This window comes from Halichoerus grypus, chromosome 1 (genome assembly GCF_964656455.1).
Source record: "Halichoerus grypus chromosome 1, mHalGry1.hap1.1, whole genome shotgun sequence".
In the NCBI taxonomy this organism is placed as follows: domain Eukaryota; kingdom Metazoa; phylum Chordata; class Mammalia; order Carnivora; family Phocidae; genus Halichoerus; species Halichoerus grypus.
Window position 1 is genome coordinate 194,442,296 of NC_135712.1, and position 19,709 is coordinate 194,462,004.

The 19,709-nt window shown below is 41.9% G+C and overlaps 1 protein-coding gene across 6 annotated transcripts in view; it reads right to left on the minus strand.

Moving 5' to 3' along the window:
• Window positions 1-19,709, minus strand: part of CACNA2D3 (calcium voltage-gated channel auxiliary subunit alpha2delta 3) — an 852,366-nt gene that overhangs the window by 524,208 nt on the left and 308,449 nt on the right. For all 6 annotated transcript variants that reach the window (XR_013449537.1, XR_013449535.1, XR_013449536.1 and 3 more), the window contains one exon: window positions 7,898-8,060. Coding sequence is in view for 1 of the 6 variants with exons in the window: in XM_078076955.1 (XP_077933081.1) it covers window positions 7,898-8,060 (163 nt within the window). In the remaining 5 variants the exon portion in view is untranslated. The remainder of the gene's footprint in view (window positions 1-7,897; window positions 8,061-19,709) is intronic.

Genomic DNA, 19,709 nt, shown 5'->3' on the forward strand with positions numbered 1-19,709 from the left:
GGCGTACAGCACGATGGTTCACTGTGAGATGATTAGCACAATAGGTTCAGCTAAGATCCATTTGATTTTTCATGATCCTTGATTCCTTTCATCAGTACCTGTGCATTTGAGCAGTGGTGCGTGTCTTCCAGAGTTTGCAGGTTTACCTTGGCAGGCACAGCTCTTCACTAGTCAGCCCAGCATGGGTTTCTGGATGTGTCTGCTGGTAATGTGTCTGGGCAGGTGGGACCTGCTATTATGGTCTATTCTTAGGCAAGGCAACTCTGAGGACAGGGACACGAGTGTGCCTGGCTGAGAACAGCTGGGCAGGACCGTTGCCTTACCTCCCCCACCCAAGGGAGGCTGTAGGATGGGCTCCGCAGCGGCCTGGACTCTGGTCGGGCTGACAGGATGGTCGGGACTGGGCGCTATATTCAGGATGAGGTGGGGCTATGAATTAGCTGCCCACGCCCTGGCTGAGTATCAGTTCTCGGCCCAGAGCGTGTACGGCTCATTGTTTGGGGGTCCAGATCGGGCCTGAGTGTGCGCGGAATTCCCTGATTAGGGGAGGCCACCAGGTCTGCTCTGGAGACAGGGGAGAAGCCCCGGGCTGTGCTCTTCTGTTCTGAGCGCCACCATGCGTCGGGCTGTTGAATGGGCTCCGGAGCTTCCCCTGTGCTCTGTTAGGTTCCCCGGGCAGACAGGCTGGAGACTGGAACCAGCAAGGGTCACAGCTACAAAGTAGATTCCCTGCCAGAACGCAGTGGGAGAAGTGGCTCTAAAACCAGTAAAGCTCTTTGTTGTCTCAACGCAAGCCTATTACACCCCAGCTCCTGGCTGCACAGGGCCCCTGGCTTCGCTCTGTCTGCTCATCTCTCAGCTTGAGGGCCACTGGGCCACAGTGTCCAGGAGTCGTGACCAGCCCCCTGGTCAGATGGGGCCTCCATGGTGGGTGGGGCTATGTCTCAGCCCCCTTGCCTGGGTAGGGGGTGGCGGGGGGCAATGCAGACTACTCTCAATTTCCCAAACAGGCTCTCAGGATAGGAGGGGCCGGGAACTACCTCAGCCTTGGCTATGAATCGTCTTCTTGCCTGTGGATAGCGTGGGGAGCCTGCATGCTCAGTACTGGATTCGCTCGGGCTGGGGGGGGGGCAGGACGGGGGGATCAGCTCTGCCATCCTGCCTCTTGAACACAGCTTCCAGGAGCTGTGGCCAGCCCCTCCCCTTCTTCATCACAGTCAGATCCCCAGGGCCTGGGCCCCAAGAGTCCCCTGCAATCCCCGTGGTGTGAGATCAGAGTAGGGGCTCCCACAAAGTGACCCACAATGCCGGGGAAGGTTGGCGATCACCCCTGGGGCTCCCTTTTCTGGCTGCAGGAAGTGGAGGTGCGGGGGGCACCTCTTGGCTGTGTGCTGCATTGGCCTGGGGGAGGGAAAATGGAGTCGCTGTGTAGCTGCTTCTCTTACCCCCTAATGCTGTCTGCCTTGGTCTCTGTGGTGCAGGGGGTGCGTCTGCCTCACCTCCGCTTCTAGGTTTCTCTCAGTGGTGTCTTGTCCTTGAATACACGTTAGTTGTTCTCATGATGGGGAGCAAAGTCAGGAACAGCCTCTGTTACCGTCGTGGTGATGTCACTTTTACCATCACTCCTTAAAAGGTTCATGCGCCTTCTTGCACATCAAATGGCTCTTAGACAACATTTTAATGATTTCCGTGTAAACAAATCAGAAACATATGAATTAAATTTCCCTTAAAATATACACTTGTAATTAAGGGGAGAAGTGCTTGGCAAAGCGTGTTTTACGATTTATCAAACCCAACATTTGAAAAATAGGGTGAGACATCTGACAAACCCTAACCCAGCAATCTTGCCCATCCCCTACAGCAGCACACATACTCTGCTTCTGAGCAGGGGACCCAAGTCTGCCTCCCCAGACCTCTGCCCTTCCCTGGGCTTCTTAGAAGGACCCATTAGATTGTAGCAGACAGACTGACTCCGTGGGCTCTGTAGTGCAGGTTACGGTTCTCCCTTTCCCTAGGCCTGTTTTCATTTTCAGGGGCTGTGCTCCCCCTGCCCCCCCCCAATCACACACAGGAGAGCTTTGCAGTCTAGTCTGTCTGACTGGGCACTCTGCTGGGTGAAGTCAAGAAGAGGAAGGGGTGGCCTAGGTCATGTCCTGCAGTTCAACCTTCTCCTACCTCTGCCAGGCAGTCCACCTCTCCCTGCTATCTCCCCCTTTCTGTCCTAAGCCAACATTTGGAGCCTTTGTATTTTTTGGGTCCAAAAATGTTTGCAGGACTGATATGCAGAAGCTGCCTGACTCAGCAGCTCCCCCCAGCTCACACAGGAACCTCGGGTTATTGAAATTATTAGGCCACGTGTCATGGAGGAAAGAGAGAGAAAGGCCAGCCAGAGAGTGGCCAGAGACTAGACTCTGGAGCAGGTTCTGGGGTCTCACGACAGTGGGGCCCTGTGCCCTGGCAGTGCCCAGGGAGACTCAGAGCTCCCTGACTTTACTCACCAGAGGAAGGCTGGTGATGGGGCTTGGGCTGAGATTCTCAGCCTGAGCAAAAAATTCCTATATCCCAAAGTGTCCAGGAAGTAACTGAGCCGCAGACACAGGGGATCCTGAGGAACCTGGTCCTTCTTCTCTCAGTGCTCATGTCCAGCTAGCTGGACTCCTCATCAGAAAATCGAGGTCTACCCTGTCATGAGCCTTCCTACCTGTAGGACCTGGAGTGAGTCAGATTGTGCTACTCTGACCTTTATTTTTTAAGATTTTATTTATTTATTTATTTATTTATTTATTTATTTATTTGAGAGAGCAAGAGAGAGAGCATGAGCGGGGAAGGGGGAGGGGCAGAAGACGAGGGAGAAGCAGGCTCCCCACTGAGCAGAGAGACCGACGCGGGGCTAGATCCTAGGACCCTGAGATCACGACCTGAGCCAAAGGCAGGCGCTTAACGGACTGAGCCACCCAGATGCCCCTCTGCTCTGACCTTTAGTTTCTTCATCTGAAAAACAGAGGCAAGGACACTGCCTAACCCCTCTCAATGATGCAGAAGTTTAAACCGACTAACTTCTAAAATTCGTGTTTTTCTTTATCCAGCCTAAAACTGCTGAGAAAGAAGCAACTCCCTCTGCCTCTCTTCTCCTGGGTCTAAAAATACTCAGAAGCTACAGATTTCTTTTCCTCCCCACTAACCGCCCAGCCAAATTACAGAGTGATTAGTGCTTACTATTATCTATGGGCACATTTGTAACCCATCACCTTTTCTATCCCACCATGATCACCAGGCCTTCTGTCTTGGCAGCAGCACTGTTATGTCACCGTGATGGGGAGGAGGAAGGTGGGGGAGCAAGGTGGGACAAGGAAGTAAGGGGAAAACCCTTAGGTTAGCAGCCAAAACCGTAAAAACACAGAATCACAGAATGCCTGTTTCTGTTCTGCAGCAGCTATGAGAGAAGATAGAAGCAGAGGCTTACCGTCCAAATTCTGGTCTATTTCCAGTTCTTGGGCTCCAAGCACTGGAGAAAAATGGCTCCCCATCTACCAGCCCGGAGGTGGCATGTGGTCCAGAGAGGACAGGATGAAAATGCCTGGTCGCCCTCCTTCCCCACCATTTTCCAAGCCTTATTCTCCAGCTTTCTTGGAGAGTCTGTGAGCCACCCAATGCCCTTTCAAAAAGTTTCTTTTCCATTTAAATCAGCCAGGATATGTTTTCGTTGCTTGCAAACCCCACTGGAACACTACAGCCAGGCTTGACTTCTCACAGCCCAGGAGGCACGGACGCTGGCATCCCCCAGCTCTTCCCCCCATCTCTGGAAAAGCCAGTCAGTAAAGGGCATGGTGCTTGGGACAAAGTGGGGCACCAGGTTGAACCAGCAGAGTCCCCTGCCCTCAGAAAACTCCAAGTGGAAAAGGAAAGAAAAAAAAAAAAAAAAGCATGCAATGCACTTCTGGAACAAAGCAATGCTAGAACAAAGGAATAAACCAAAGTCACATAACAAAAGAGTGAATGAAAGAGGTTTCCTGAGCTGGCTTTTGAGAAGAGCATTTGGGTAAGCAGAAAAGGGGAGGCAGGGATAACAGAAATGGAGAGAAATGGGGTATCAGGGAGGAAAGAGAAAGGTATACTGTGAACGAGAAGAGGGGCTCTCATCTGGGTGCACAGAGGTGCATGTGGGAATAAAGGGGTAGGTTTCATCACACATATACAAACACACATGCACAGATACGGACACACGCACACACATAGGTATGTGTTCATGTCCATGTATGCACGTGTGTGTGTGAATTTTACACCACTTCAGCCCAGGAAGTACTTAAAACCGAATTCAGTTTTATCTGAATCCACTGGCGGACCATCGACGGTCCTCGCACAAGAACATGCCCCATGCTTTCCTCATCGAGGCAGTGCAGTTGTCCACAGCTCCAGGGGCAGGGGCAGCTAGTCTTCACAGAAGTGTCACAGATAGATGGCAAGATGTCACAGGCTGCACTGAGCAGTCACTCAGCAAACATCTACTGAAGAGGTTTCGTGAAGAAGCTGCTGCATCGGGCACCACGAGGACCCTAAGACACAATTCTCAAGACTCTGGAGTGTGGCTCTTTGAATTCTCATGGTCAGTAGGCCGGCTGGCCCACGTGCCATGAACTCTGAAGCTCCAGCCTTTTGTAGTGCCTACGAGAAAGGCACCTCGAGCAGAGGAAAAGGCTGACCTGGCTGAACGGCCTGATTGCAAGGCCCAGCCAAGGAGGCGAAAGGCAGATTGCAGAAAACAGGTAGATTTTACCAGCTACATTCAGCTGTGACCAGAAGTTATGCCCAAGAGCACAGCGCACTGCAGCTCCTATAAGCAAATACCACACCACTCTGCTATGTACCCACTCTGCTATGTCCAAGCTGCCAAGAAACCATACTCTGTATTGGTTTCCTTTGTTGGGGCAAGATTTCTAACCTGGGAAGGGCACAGCCAGCCAGCGACCAAGCTCTGAGCACGTGTTCTGAGTACATGTCATCAATAAGTAGATCTGAGCCGGCGGGTCCTCTTAACACGAAATACATTTCTGCAGCTTGAAAAGAAAAAAGACTGTTTGAGGCTGGTTTGAATTAGGTGGAATGGAGACAGGAATTTTCCTGAAGTCCCTTCCTCTCTCCCTTGGGCAGCTACTCACTGCTTGGCAGAAACAAGACACAGCCCAGCTGACCATGACCCCACAGCCTAGCTGAGGGAGCACCGAGTCTGGGTAGGGGCGGTAGGCAGGCCCAACAAGGGCTGCTGAGGCTGACTTTACATATTACCCACCTCCATGGCTCAAGCAATCTATTAGGATTCTGCGAGCCTCATAGCCATGATTCTGCAGCCCATGTGACCAATAGCAGGGCTGGTCCCTTATGTGTTGCCACCATCGAAAGGTACAAATATGCCTTTAAAGCTCAAGGTGCAGTTAAACCTCTATAATGGTGCTAATGGCTGGAGCAACCTTGAAGTAGCTGCCATATTTTAAAAGATCATTCTGAATTGTTTTATGTCTGAAATTGCTCTGTAAAATCTTGTTAATTTTTCATCTTCAGTTGAGAATGCATTTAATGGGGAGAGGATGGCTTTCTTCCAGCCACACTGCACAGAAGGGGCCTTCCTTCCTCGGCTGACAGGATCACCCTGGAGGACTAGGGCAAACTGCACTGGACGAGGTTGAGCTGAGCCCTCTGAGGCTTGGGTCTTAAGGGATCTGCCCTAAGGAAGAGTCCAAAGTGAAGATTAGGTCACAGGATACAGTCCAGTCCAGAGCCCATGAGGGACAGTTCAGATTGACATCTCTGTCTCTGAGAGAGAGAGAGAGAAAGACAAATATGTGGCTGCCCACATGAGCACATGGTCAGACTTCCTCCTTGGAGCTCCCACTGCCCCCACTGTCTATAACTATGGCCAGCAGGTGACACACAAGGCGTTCTACTGGTCTCATTACCTATCTGTTTCCCCAAATAAACTGTGGCCCTCTCGAGGGAGGAGCTGTGCCTGGTTCACCATGGGGTCCCCGACAACCATCAGAGCAGTTAACGGATAGGATGCTGCCTCCTCTGGATTTTAAGGATAGGTAACAGGTAAACTAGGAAGGGAGACGTTAGGGATCCAGCCACAAAAGACAAGCACGAGGGTTTCAGGCAGTGAGTTGGGAACTCTTTCATCATTGACCAAGCTCTTGAAACGGTGACCTAGAATAACTCAGAAATGCAATGTGTTTTCCCGGTATTTCCCAATAATAACAATGGCAGCTCAGATGCACTGTGACCAACTCTTGTTGCTAAGGCTGGGCACACATCACTCCATAGCCTTGCACTAACCCCAGAAGGAGGGGGTATCCTTATCCCTCTCTTACAGAATGGGAAACCGAGGCTTGGGGAAACAAAGTTACCAGGTCAGGATCACAGAGCCAACAAGAGGAAGAGTGGCACCCAAACCCAGAGCTCTTCTCTTGACCACTGCACTCTGGATATGATGCTGAAACTGAGTAGAGGGAGGAAACCAGCCCCCAATGGTTTTGTTGTTGTTGTTGTTGTTTGTATTTATTTTATTTTATTATGTTATGTTAGTCACCATACATTACATCATTAGTTTTTGATGTAGTGATCCATGATTCATTGTTTGCGTATAACACCCAGTGCTCCATGCAATATGTGCCCTCCTTAATACCCATCACTGGGTTCACTCATCCCCCCGCCCCCCTCCCCTCCAAAACCCTCAGTTTGTTTCTTGGAGTCCATAGTCTCTCATGGTTCATCTCCCCCTCCAATTTCCCCCCCTTTATTTTTCCCTTCCTTCTCCTAATGTCCTTCATGCTATTCCTTACTATGACCTCATGTTTTTGAAACCTCGACGGCAGACAATGGGGCAGTGTTTTACTTTGAAGATGCCTTGGCTTTCTGATTTATTTTGGGGAGGATGGCTCTTTGTTTACAAGCCTCCCAGGTCTGAAAAAGCAGAGCAAAATCCTACTCTCTGACGGTGAGGATAAGGAAGGCAACATCCTTCACTTAAACGCATTATTAACATCATCTTGTGTGGTTTAACCCTCACAACCACCCCATGCAGTGGACACAATTATTATCCACATCCTAGGTAGGTGGAAACTGCGGTCTAAAGAGACAAGGGGATACACCGAAGGGTACAGCCAGTAAGAGATGGAATGTGGGGCCAACCAGAGACAGTCTGAAGCCAGAGCCCCGTCCCTGGCCATGAGAATCCCAACTCTCACGGGCAGATGAGAATTTGGGAGGAAAGAACTGTAGAGTCTACGCGAAGGCTGGATTTGAGTGGATTCTACATTCAAGCCTGAAACAGGGGGCCCCATGGAGGTACATCCTGCTTTGTACTCTAAGAAAAGACCACAACCGATTCTGCCAGAAACCCGGGGCGGGGGGGCTCCCAAACCCATAAAAGCATTATAAGGAATGGGAGAGAATAGGGAAAGACTACAGCAGGGGTCAATAAACTACAGCCTGCAGGTCAAACCCAGCCATCTGTTTTGGTAGATAAAAAGTTGTATTGGCACACGGCCATAGACACTGATTGATGCAGTGTCTAAGGCCACTTTTGTGCCAGACCTGCAGAGCTGAGGAGCTGCAACAGAGACGCTATGGCCCGCAAAGCCTACGTTAGTTACTAGCTGGCCCTTTACCGGAAAGGCTTGCCAGCCTCTGGATTACCTGTTAGATTGCTTGATGCGAACACCAGCTGGAGCAACAGCAAGCCAACTCCAGGTAGAACAGGCACACCTCACCTATCCCCCTGATGCTCACACACCCAGCTTGTAATCGTATTTTTCAAAACACACACTCCCGCAAAGCACCCGGTGCCACCCCTCACGCCCCCTGCTCTCCACCCTCTAGAAGGAGCGGCAGTGGTGAGTCTTACCTTTGTTGTACATGTTCGTGGGCACTTGGACGTCACTCAGACTGATGTTCACAGGCAAATTATTAAAATGGTCATTTGGGGCTAAGATGAATTCCTTCCCCAGCTCCAAAAAATTCCCATCTTTGTCCCTTTCGTTTATCAGCACAGCATTGAAGTATTCATACTGAAAGAGAAAGTCAAAAAGCATTACTTGTGGCTTGGGACAGGACGCCGTGAGCTCAGACAGCCCTGGGCACATGCTGCGGGCCGTCCCCTGCACGCGTGGACCCTGCTTTAGTCAGGCAATCTCCTTTAGTTTCCCCTGTCGTCTGTGGCTGCTTCTGCACAGGCGTGATAGCACGAGATAAAAAATTCTCAATGTCATTAAATATTCTTCGAAACCTCAACGTAAGGAGCTACACAGTACTTCCTTATATGCCTAGAGAAAACTGCCCTAAAGATATTTTAATTCTTTAAATTTTGAAGACAAACCCTGCCCTTATGCAGCCTACATTTAGGCTGAAGGAGACTGGAAGTCAACAAAAAACAACAACTTAAATCTATAATATGTCTCATAGCCATACTTGCTACGGAAAATAGCAAAGCCGGGTAAGGTGGGGAGAGCGGCAGCAGAAGGGCTGTGGTTATATTCAGTGCTCAGGGCAGGTCTCAGTGCTGTGGGGACACTCACGCAGAGACTGAAGGACAGGAGGAACAAGCTGTGTGGGCATCCGGGGGGAAGCACTCCAGGCAGTGGAGACAACACAGGCAACGGGCCTTGGATGGGAGCTTGCTGCCACGTGGTGCAAACGGCTCTCATCATCATCCTAGTCATTGTCACTATCATCATCACCTAACATATACAGAATGCTTACTTTGTGCCAGACATTATTCTGAGTGCTTTCTTATTTATTTATTTATTTATTTATTTATTTATTTATTTATTGGGGGGAGGGGCGGGGGAGAGGGAGAGAGAGAAACCTAAGCAGGCTCCATCCTCAGCACAGAGCCCAACGCGGCACTTGACCTCACAACCCTGAGATCATGACCTGAGCAGAAATCAAGAGTCAGATGCTTAAGCAACTGAGCCACCCAGGTGCCCCCTAAGTGCTTTTCATGTGCTCATTCATTTCTCGTAACAATTCTATGAGGTAGGTTTTGTGAGTATTCCCACTTCACCAATGAAGAAACTGAGGTAGAAAGAACTGATGTACCCTGTGAAAGATCACACAGCTGATGAGCAGAGCCAGAATTCAAACACAGGCAGTCTACTTCCAGAGTCTGCACTCTTATCTACTGAGCAGTATTCCAAGATGGCAAGTATGGTTGGAATTAGCAAACTGAGAATTTAAAACAACTATGATTAATATGCTCAGGGCACTAATAGAAAAAGTAGAAAACAAGTAAGAACAGATGGATAATATAAGCAGAGAGATGGATATTCTAAGAAAGAATCAAAAGGAAATGCAAGAAATCAAAAACACTGTAACAGAAATGAGGAATGCCTTTGATGGCTCATCAGCAGACTAGACACCGCCAAGGAGATAATGAGTGAGCCTGAAGATATGTCAAAAGACACTTTCCAATCTCAAAAGCAAAGAAAAAAAAAGGGAACAGAACATTCAAGAACTGTGGTACAATTACAAAAACTGTAACAGATATGTAATGGGATTACCAGAAGGAGAAGAAAGAAAGGAACAGAAGAAATATTTGAAGAAATATTTGAAGTAATAAAGGCTAAGAATTTTCCAAAATTAATGACAAACACCAAACCACAGATCCAAAAAGCTCAGAGACCATGAAGTACATGAATATAAAGAAATGTACACCTAGGCATATAATATCAAACTGCAAAAAAATGAAAGACCAAAAGAAAATCTTGAAAAACCCAGAGAGGGGGGAAAAAATCTTACCTATAGAAGAACAAGGATAAGGATTATATCGTATTTCTCTTCAGAAACCATGTAAGCAAGAAGACAGTGGAGTAAAATACTTAGTGTTCAGAGAAAAGGCCCACCAAACTAGAATTCTGTATCCAGCAAAATTGTCTTTCAAAAGTGAAAGAGATATAAATACCTTTTTAGACAAATATAATTTGAAGAAATTTTGGGGGAGTAGATTTGCCTTGCAAAAAATGTTAAGAGTTCTTTAAGAAAATGAAAATGTTATAGGTCAGAAACTCTGATCTACATAAAGAAGACTGTTACAGCAGGAATAAATGAAAGTGAAATAAAATAATCATTTTTTATTCTTTTTTTATTAGTTTCAGAGGTAGAATTTAATGAGTCATCAGTTGCATATAACCCCCAGCGCTCATTACATCAAGTGCCCTCCTTAATGTCCATCACCGAATTATCCCGTCCCCCCCAACCTGTCCTCCAGCAATCCTGTTTATTTCCTAAAGTTCATGTCTCTTCTTGTTTGCCTCCCTCTCAATTTTCATCTTATTTGATTTTTCCTTCCCTATGTTCATCTGTTTTGTTTCTTAAATTCCACATATGAGTGAAATCATATGGTATTCTTCTTTATCTGATTGATTTATTTCGCTTAGCATAATACCGTCTAGTTCCATCCATGTCATTGCAAATGGCAGGATTTCATCCTTTTTGATGGCTGAGTAATCCATTGTGTATATATATACTTCTTCTTTATCCATTCATCCGTCGATGGACATCTGGGTTTTTTCCATATTTTGGCTATTGTGGACATTGCTGCTATAAACTTTGGAGTGCATGTACCCCTTCGCATCACTATGTTTGTATCTTTTGGATAAATACCTAGTAGTGCAATTGCTAGGTCATAGGGTACCTCTTTTTTAACTTTTTGAGGAACGTCCATACTATTTTCCAGAGTGGCTGCACCAGCTTGCATTCCCACAAACAGTGGAAGAGCATTCCCCTTTCTCCACATCCTTATATCAGACAAACTAGATTTTAAACCAAAGACTGTAATAAGAGATGAAGAAGGACACTATATTATAATAAAAAAGGATCTATCCAACAAAAAGATCTAACAATTGTAAATATTTATGCCCCTAACTTGGGAGCAGCCAAATATATAAACCAATTAGTAACAAAATTTAAGAAACACATTGATAATAATACAATAATAGTAGGGGACTTTAACACCCCACTCACAGCAATGGACAGATGATCTAAGCAGAAGATCAACAAGGAAATAAGGGCTTTGAATGACACACTGGACCAGATGGATTTAAAGCATTTCATCCTAAAGCAACAGAATACACATTCTTCTTGAGTGCACATGGAACATTCTCCAGAATAGATCACACACTGAGTCACAAATCAGGTCTCAACCAGTACAAAAAGACTGAGATTATACCATGCATATTTTCAGACCACAATGCTTTAAAACTTGAAATCAATCACAAGAGAAAATTTGGAAGAAACACAAATACATGGAGGTTAAAGAGCATCCTACTAAAGAATGAATGGGTCAACCAGGAAATTAAAGAAGAATTTTAAAAATTCATGGAAACAAATGAAAATGAAAACATAACTGTTCAAAACCTTTGGGATGCAGCAAAGGTGGTCCTATGAGGGAAGTATATAGCAAACAGGCCTTTCTCAAGAAACAAGAAACATCTCAAATACACCATCTAACCTTACACCTAAAGAAGCTGGAAAAAGAACAGCAAATAAAGCTTAAATCCAGCAGGAGAAGAGAAATAATAAAAATTAGAGCAGAAATCAATGATATAGAAATCATTTTCTTATTCTTAACTGACCTAACAGATAAGTTCATTCAAAATAATAATACAAACAAATTGTTGGGTAATTATAGTTTATGGATAAGTGAAATGAATTACAGCAGTGTTGGAACAAGAGCGAGGAACTTGGAATACTCTGTTAAAAGCTACCTATAGTACCCATGAAGTGGTACAGGGCTATTTGAAAGTGGACTTGAATTAGTTGTAAATGTATATATTGTGAATTATGAGGCAACCACTAAAATAATACTCAAAGGAAGTATAATTCATATGCTAAGAAAGAAGAAAAAATTAATTCATGTAAGATGCTCAATTAAATCCAGAGAAGGCAAAAAAAGAGTAAAAGACAGACAGAAAGGAAGGAAGGAAGGAAGGAAGGAAGGAAGGAAGGAAGGAAGGAAGGAAGGAAGGAAGAGAGAGAAAATCAACAAATAGAAAACAGGTACAAATATGGTAATATTAATCCAACTATATTGATAATCACTTTAAATGTGAATGGTCTAAATACACTAATTAAAAAGCAGAAACTGTAAGAGTAGATGAAAAAACAAGACCCTACTATATGTTTTCTACAAAAAACTCACTGTATATATAAAGAACAGATAGATTGGAAGTAAAGAGACAAAGAAAGACATACCATGCTAACACTAATCTAAAGAAAGTCAGAGTAGACATATTAATTTCAGACAAAGCAGACTTCAAAGCAAGGAAATTTATTAGGGAAAAAGATGGGCATCACATAATGATAAAAGGGTCAATTCTCCAGGAAGACATAACAATTCTTAACATGCATACACTAACAACAGAGTGTTAAAATATGTGAGGTAAAAACTGATAGAACTACAAAGAGAAATAAATGAATTCACTGTTATAGTTGAATACTTCAATACCCCTCTATCACTAATTGACAAATCCACCAAGCAGAAAATTGGGGAAAATACAGTTAAACTGAATAGCCCCATCAATGAGATCTAATTGACATGTATAGGATACTTCATCCAACAACAATAGAATATACATTTTTCTTAAGCTCACATGGAACAAACAGCAATAGATCATGTTCTGGGTCATAAAGCACACCTTAACAAATTTTAAAAAAATAGGAATCACACAATTTCTGCTTCTATATTATACCGGAATTAAACTAGACATCAATAACAGAAGGATAGCTGGACAAATCCCAAGATATTTGGAGATCAAAGAACGTACTTCTAAATAACAACATAGGTCAAAACAGAACTCTTGAGAAATTATAAACTAAATAAAAATTAAAATACAACTTACTAAATTTGTGAGATGCAGCAAAAGCAGAGCTTAGAAGAAAATTTATACATTGAACACATACATTAGAAAAGGAAAATAATTAATCATCTAAGCTTATACTTTAGAAAGCTAGAAAAAGAAGAGCAAATTAAATCCAAAATAACCAGAAGAAAAATAAAACTCTGTTTTATTTGCAGAGCAGAAGTCAATGAAATTGAAAACCGGAAATCAATAGAGAAAATGAATGAAACCAAAGTTGGTTATTGGAAAAGATTCCTTACAGTGAAATGATATAAAGCAAAATCAGCCAAGAGACCACATGGGATAAAGTCCCCAGGAATCCAGATTCAGATTTCCAAGAGTTATCTTCTGGTGCAATCACATAAGATGCATTAATTCTTCCAGCGATGAACTGTGACAACACATTTGAAATGCTGCCCACCAGGAGGCTTGATAAAGACACAGTGCTAAGGACATTTATTGGGGGGTGTTCATGTGACAACACCATTTACCAACGTAACCTCATTGAATTTATAGAATTCTACACCTAACAATTGCAGAGCACACATTCTTTTCCAGATCACACACTAGGCTACCAAACAAATCTCAATAAGTTTAAAATGACTGAAACCCACATAGTATGTTCTCTGATAACAATGGGCTAATTTTAGAGGTCAATATATGATAATGATATGAAAAATATCAATGATATCTAAGAAAATATGGTATCTAGAAAAACCCCAAAGATTTGGAAATTAAACAGCACACTACTTCATAATACATGTGTCAAGGAAGAAAATGACATGAGAAATTAGAAAATATTGTGAAATGGATGGTAATGAAAAAATCAATATTTGCCAGATGCAGCTAAAACCGAGTTTAGAGAGGGTGCCTGGGTGGCTCAATGATTAAGCATCTGCCTTTGGCTCAGGTCATGATCCCAGGGTCCTGGGATCGAGCCTCGCTTTGGGCTCCCTGCTCAGCGGGAAGCCTGCTTCTCCCTCTCCCACTCCCCCTGCTTGTGTTCCCTCTCTCGCTGTGTCTCTCTCTCTGTCAAATAAATAAATAAAATCTTAAAAATAAAAATAAAAATGAAACCTAGTTTAGAGAAAATTTACAGATTTAAAAGCTTATAATAGAAAAGAAGAAAACTTTGAGATGAATAGTTTAAGATACTCCTGTAAAAAGATAGATAAAGAAGAGGAAATGAAACTCAATGTTTAAAGAAGGAATGAAATAATAGAGATAAAAGCAGAAACCATAAAAATAGAAAAAAATAATGGGGAAAAAATCAATGATATCAAAATTTGGTTCTTTAAAATGACGAATGAAATTTTAAAACCCTAGCTAGATTGATGAAGAAAAATGTAAGAAAGTACAAAATACTAGTATCAGGAATAAAAGAAGAAACAGCATTAGAGATCCTACAGATAATGAAAGGATAAGGAAATATTACAAACAACTTGATGCTAATATTTGATAACTTGAGTTAAAAGCCAATTCCTTGAAAAATAGAAACTACCAAAATGGACACAAGAAGAAATATAAAATATGACTGGTTCTATATATACACATAAAATTGAGTTCACAATTACTAGCCATGCTAAAACAAAGAGCTCTAGGCTCAGATGCCTTAAATGATGAATTCTATCAAATATATAAGGAAAAAATAGAACTATCTTATAGGAACTCAGAAAATTAGAGAAGGGACTATTTCCCAACTTATTTAATGAGGGCAACATAACTCTGAATCCAAATCAGACATGAAAATTTAAAAAATTAAATTACAGGGGCACCTAGGTGGCTCAGTCAGTTAAGTGTCTGCCTTCAACTCAGGTTATGATCCCAGGGTCCTGGGATCGGGCCCTATGTCCAGCTCCCTGATCAGTGGGGAGTCTGCTTCTCCCTTTCTCTCTGCCCTTGCCCTCCACTCGTGTTCTCTCTCACTCTCTCTCTCTTTCTCAAATAAATGAAATCTTTAAAAATATATATGTTATACACCAATATCTCTCATTAACCTAGAGGCAAAAATGCTAATACAATATTGAATCAAATCCAACTATAATTAAAAGGATAATACATCATGACTAAATTATACTTACCCTAGGAATTCAAGGTTGGTTTATTTGAAAAATCAATGAACACAGTTCACCACATTAAAAGAATGAGGAAGAAAAAAATCACATTACCAAACCAATGCAGAAAAAACATTTGAAAGAATTCAACTTCTGTTCATCATAAAAGCTTATAGGAAATTTGACATAGCATAAAATGTCCTCAATCTAATAAAGAGCACCTTACAAAAAACCTATAGCTAATATTATATTTATTATGAAACACTGAATATTTTTTCCCTAAGATCAAGAACAAGGCAAGGATGGATTTACTAATTCTATGCAACACTGTACTGGTGGTCCTGCCAATTAGAGTAAGATGAATGAATGAATGAATGAATGAATGAATGCCTTAGGAACTGGAAAGGAAAAAACTGTCTTTATTTGCAGACAATATGATTGTCTATATTGGAAAACCCTAAGGAATCCACATAATCTACTACAACTAGTGAGTTTAGCAAGGTCACAGGATATAAGATCAATATACAAAAATCAACTGTATTTCAATAGACTAACAAAGAACAATTGGAAATTGAAATTGAAAGAACAATAACATTTACAATAGTATAAAAACATAAAATACTTAAGTACAAATTTTTAAAATTATGTGTGATACCTGTATACTAAAACCTACAAAGTAAAAAAAAAAAAAAAAACCTACAAAGTATTGTTGTGAGAAATTTTAAAAGGTTTACATAGATGAAAAGAAATGCCTTATTTAAGAACTAGAGAACTTGGTATTGAGATGTTAATTCTTCCCAAATTGATCTAAAAATTCAATGAAATCCCAATCAAAATCTCAGTGGGCTTTTTCTAGGAGGTGCCAGGTTAATTATAAATTTTACATAGAAATGAAAGGGATCTAGAATATCAAAAACAATTTTGAAAAAGAAGAAAAAAGTCCAAGGAGTCACATTTCCTGACTTTAAGTCTTACTATAAATGTAATTAATCAAAACAGTGTGGTATTGGCATTAGAATAGACAAAAAGATCAATGGAGCACAGAGAGTCCAGAAATAAAGCCATACACATAGAGTCAACTGAGCTTCAGTAAAGGTGTCTACATAATTAAATGGGGAAAATATTTTCAACAAATTTTGCTGGAACAAATGACTAACCATATGAAAACAACATCCTCACCCCTAATCCACAACACAGACATATTAATTCAAGATGGATGACAGAGTTTGATGTAAAAGCTAAACCTGTAATACTTCTCAAAAAAAAAAATGATAAATATCTTTGTAGCCTTCAGGTAGGCAACGATTTCTTAGGACATACAAAGCATGTATGCTACATTGATAATTTAGACTTTAAAAAAACTCAAAAATCTTAATCATTAAATTCACTATTATTAAAGCAAATAGAAAAACCATTATTGAGGAAAAACAATTCATAATACACATCTGACAAATGACTTATACACAGAATATGTAAAGAACTCCTATAACTCAAAACTTCAGTGAAAATAGAAGGCAATTGGGGCACCTGGGTAGCTCAGTTGGTTAAATGTCTGACTCTTGATTTCTGTTCAGGACATGATCTTAGGGTTGTGAGATCAAGCCCCGTGTTGGGCTCCACGCTGAGCATGGAGCCTGCTTAAGACTCTCTCTCTCCCCCTTCCGCTGCTCCTCCCCCCTCCTCTCTCTCTCCCCTTCTCTAAAAAAAAAAAGGAAAAAGAAAATATAAGGCAAAAGATCTGAACACCTTCCAAAGGAAAGTATTTGAATGACTAACATGCAAGCCAAAGAGTGTTCAACATGATTGGTCATCAGGGAAATGCAAACTAAAACTCCAACCAGATGCAATTTTACGTTCACTAGCATAACTAACATTAAAATTTCTGAAAATACTAAATGTTTGCAAGAATGTGGAGTAAGTAGATATCCTATACATTACTCAAGGAAATATAAAAAACTTTGGAAAACCATTTTGCCATTTCTTGTAAAGTTAAACATGTATCTACCCTATGATCCAGTAATTCCACCCCAGGTATCTATCCAATGGAAACACAGCCACAAAAATGTGGTGTGAATGGAAGCCCCATTCACAATAGCCAAAAACTAGAAGCCAAGTATCCATCAACAGATGAAAGGATAAATAAATCTGTGATATATTTATATAGTGGATTATTACTCAGGAACAAACTACTGATACACTCAAAATATGGATGGATCCCACAAACATTTTGAGTGAAACAAGCCAGAAACAAAAAATGAACATATTGTGATCCCATTTATATGAAGTTCTAAACAGGCAAAATTATTATTCAATAGTGAGAGCAATCATGGGTTGCTTCTCTGAGGGGAGGGGGGATCCATTTCAAAGAGACATAAGAGAACATTCTGGGTTGCTGGAAATGTTCTATTATCTTGATGAGGTATGGGTTACTCAGGTACATTCATTTGTCAGTACTCATTGAATTGTTCACTAAAGAACTGTGCATTTTACTACATAGAAATTTGTTTCAATAAAAAAAAATTTAAGTCACAAAAGACTTCAACTTTTTTAAATTATTGAAGCAAAAACTTTACAGAAACAAAACTCAGTTTAATAAATTCCACCCACAACTGTTTTTTAAAACATAATTTATTATGATATGACACCCCAAAACAAAAGAAATCACATCTTTCTGCTGAAACATGAACCAAGGGAACGCCCTACTAGGCAGAGACACCTTGACCAGCCCATGAACTGGTCAAGGAGGGGAAGGCCCCTTCTTCTGAAAGGCTCTGCTTTGTAGGAACACATCACTGGGGATTCTTCCCACAGCTCCAAGTTAACTGAAGTCTCAACCTTCCACAGACCCAAGTGCTTCACATAATATTATGATGCTTGTAAAAATGGAAGCCTTCAATGCCATTGTTTCGTTATAACTGAATGCTAAATTAATACACAAAGCCTCAGCCAGCTTGGTGAAGGCCAGTACAATCACGGTTCACCTACAGGCTCTCTGGAGGCAACTTCTAAACTGCCATTTAATTCAATAATTCTCACAGACCAGAATGCAAATGACGGAAGGATGAAAGCACAGGCAGGATTCCGCTCAAGGATGCTCAGTATTCACCACGGATGACTGGGAGTTCTGTGCCTCCTCCCCAAATCCATTTGTCCATTCTGCATTGATTTTGAAAAGGCTGACTCAGTGCAAACAAGAAGAATCATTTCTTGGTCCTTGGAATTCATTGCTATAATTATGGGGCTCAGTGGCTTTGTCTATATGATCAAGGAAAAGATGTATTACTCCATCTCAGTATTTCTGAATCCCTGTCACCCATGGGGTCAGAGTAAATTAATTCTTTTGTGAGTAAATCTGATAAGCTACTAAGTGTGACAGGGCACAAAGGACATTACACCAGGGGACAAAATGTGGCAAAATATACCAGGGGCAAAATGGCGGGTGCACTGTTGCCCAGAACCTAGCATGCATGAGTTCAGAATGCAGTGATCCAATGAGTAAGTGTCTAAAAGTGAGTCAATAAGGCAGGGATAGGCGCAGGCATACTTTTTTCTGTAAAGGGTCAGATGGTAAGTATTTTAGGCTTTGTGAGCTATGGAGTCTTTACCACATCTCAACTTTGCTGTTGTAACATGACAGTGGCCACAGACAATACATAAAAGAATGAGCCCGGCTGTGCTCCATTCAAACTTTATTTACCAAAACTTTACACAATTACAAAAAAGATCTGGCCTATGGGCTGTAGTTTGCCAACCCTTGCAGTAGGGTGTTATGAGATTTTCGAAAGAAAAAAATAAAATTTTCCATAGTAAATAAATAAAAATAAGATTTTCGAAATACAAAATTTCTGGCTGGAGTAAATCAAGCATTTCTCTCACAGAATTTTGGAGCACAATATTGAACAAGAACAAAGTTGGAGGACTAACGCTACCCAACTTCAAGGCTTTCTATAAAACAACAGTAATCAAGACAGCACAGTATTGGCGAAAGAACAGACAAACAGATCAATAGAACAGATTAGAGAGCCCAGAAATAGACCCACATAAATACAGTCAACTGATCTTTGACAAAGGAGCAAATATAGTCTCTTCAACAAATGGTGCTGGAACAACTGGATATCCACATGCAAAAAAAATCAATCTATACACAGATCTTCTACCCTTCACAAAAATTACCTCAAAATGGATCAGAGACCTAAATATAAAACGCAAAACTACAAAACTCCTAGAAGGTAACGCAGGAGAAAACTAGATGACCCTGGGTTTGGTGATGCTTTTTTAGGTACAATGTCAAAGACACGATCCATGAAAAAAATAATTGATAAACTGGACCTCATTAAAACTTTTGCTCTGTGAAAGACAACGTCAATATGATGAGAAGACAAAGCACAGGAGGGAAGAAACATTTGCAAAAGACACATGTAATAAAGGACTGTTATCCAAAATATACCAAAAACTCTTAAAGCTCAACAATAAGAAAACTAACAACTGGATTAAAAAATGGGCTAAATACCTTAACAGACACCTCCACACAGGATATATACAGATGGCAAGAAAGCATGTGGAAAGATGCTCTACATCATATGTCATCAGAGAAATGCAAAAGAAAACAACAATGAGATACCACTACATGCCTAGTAGAGTGGCCAAAATGCAGAACCTTGACAACACCAAATGCTGACAAGGATGTGAAGCAGCAGACACCCTCTAACGTTACTGATGGGAACACAAAATGCAAGAGCCACTGTGCAAGACAGTTCGGCGGTTT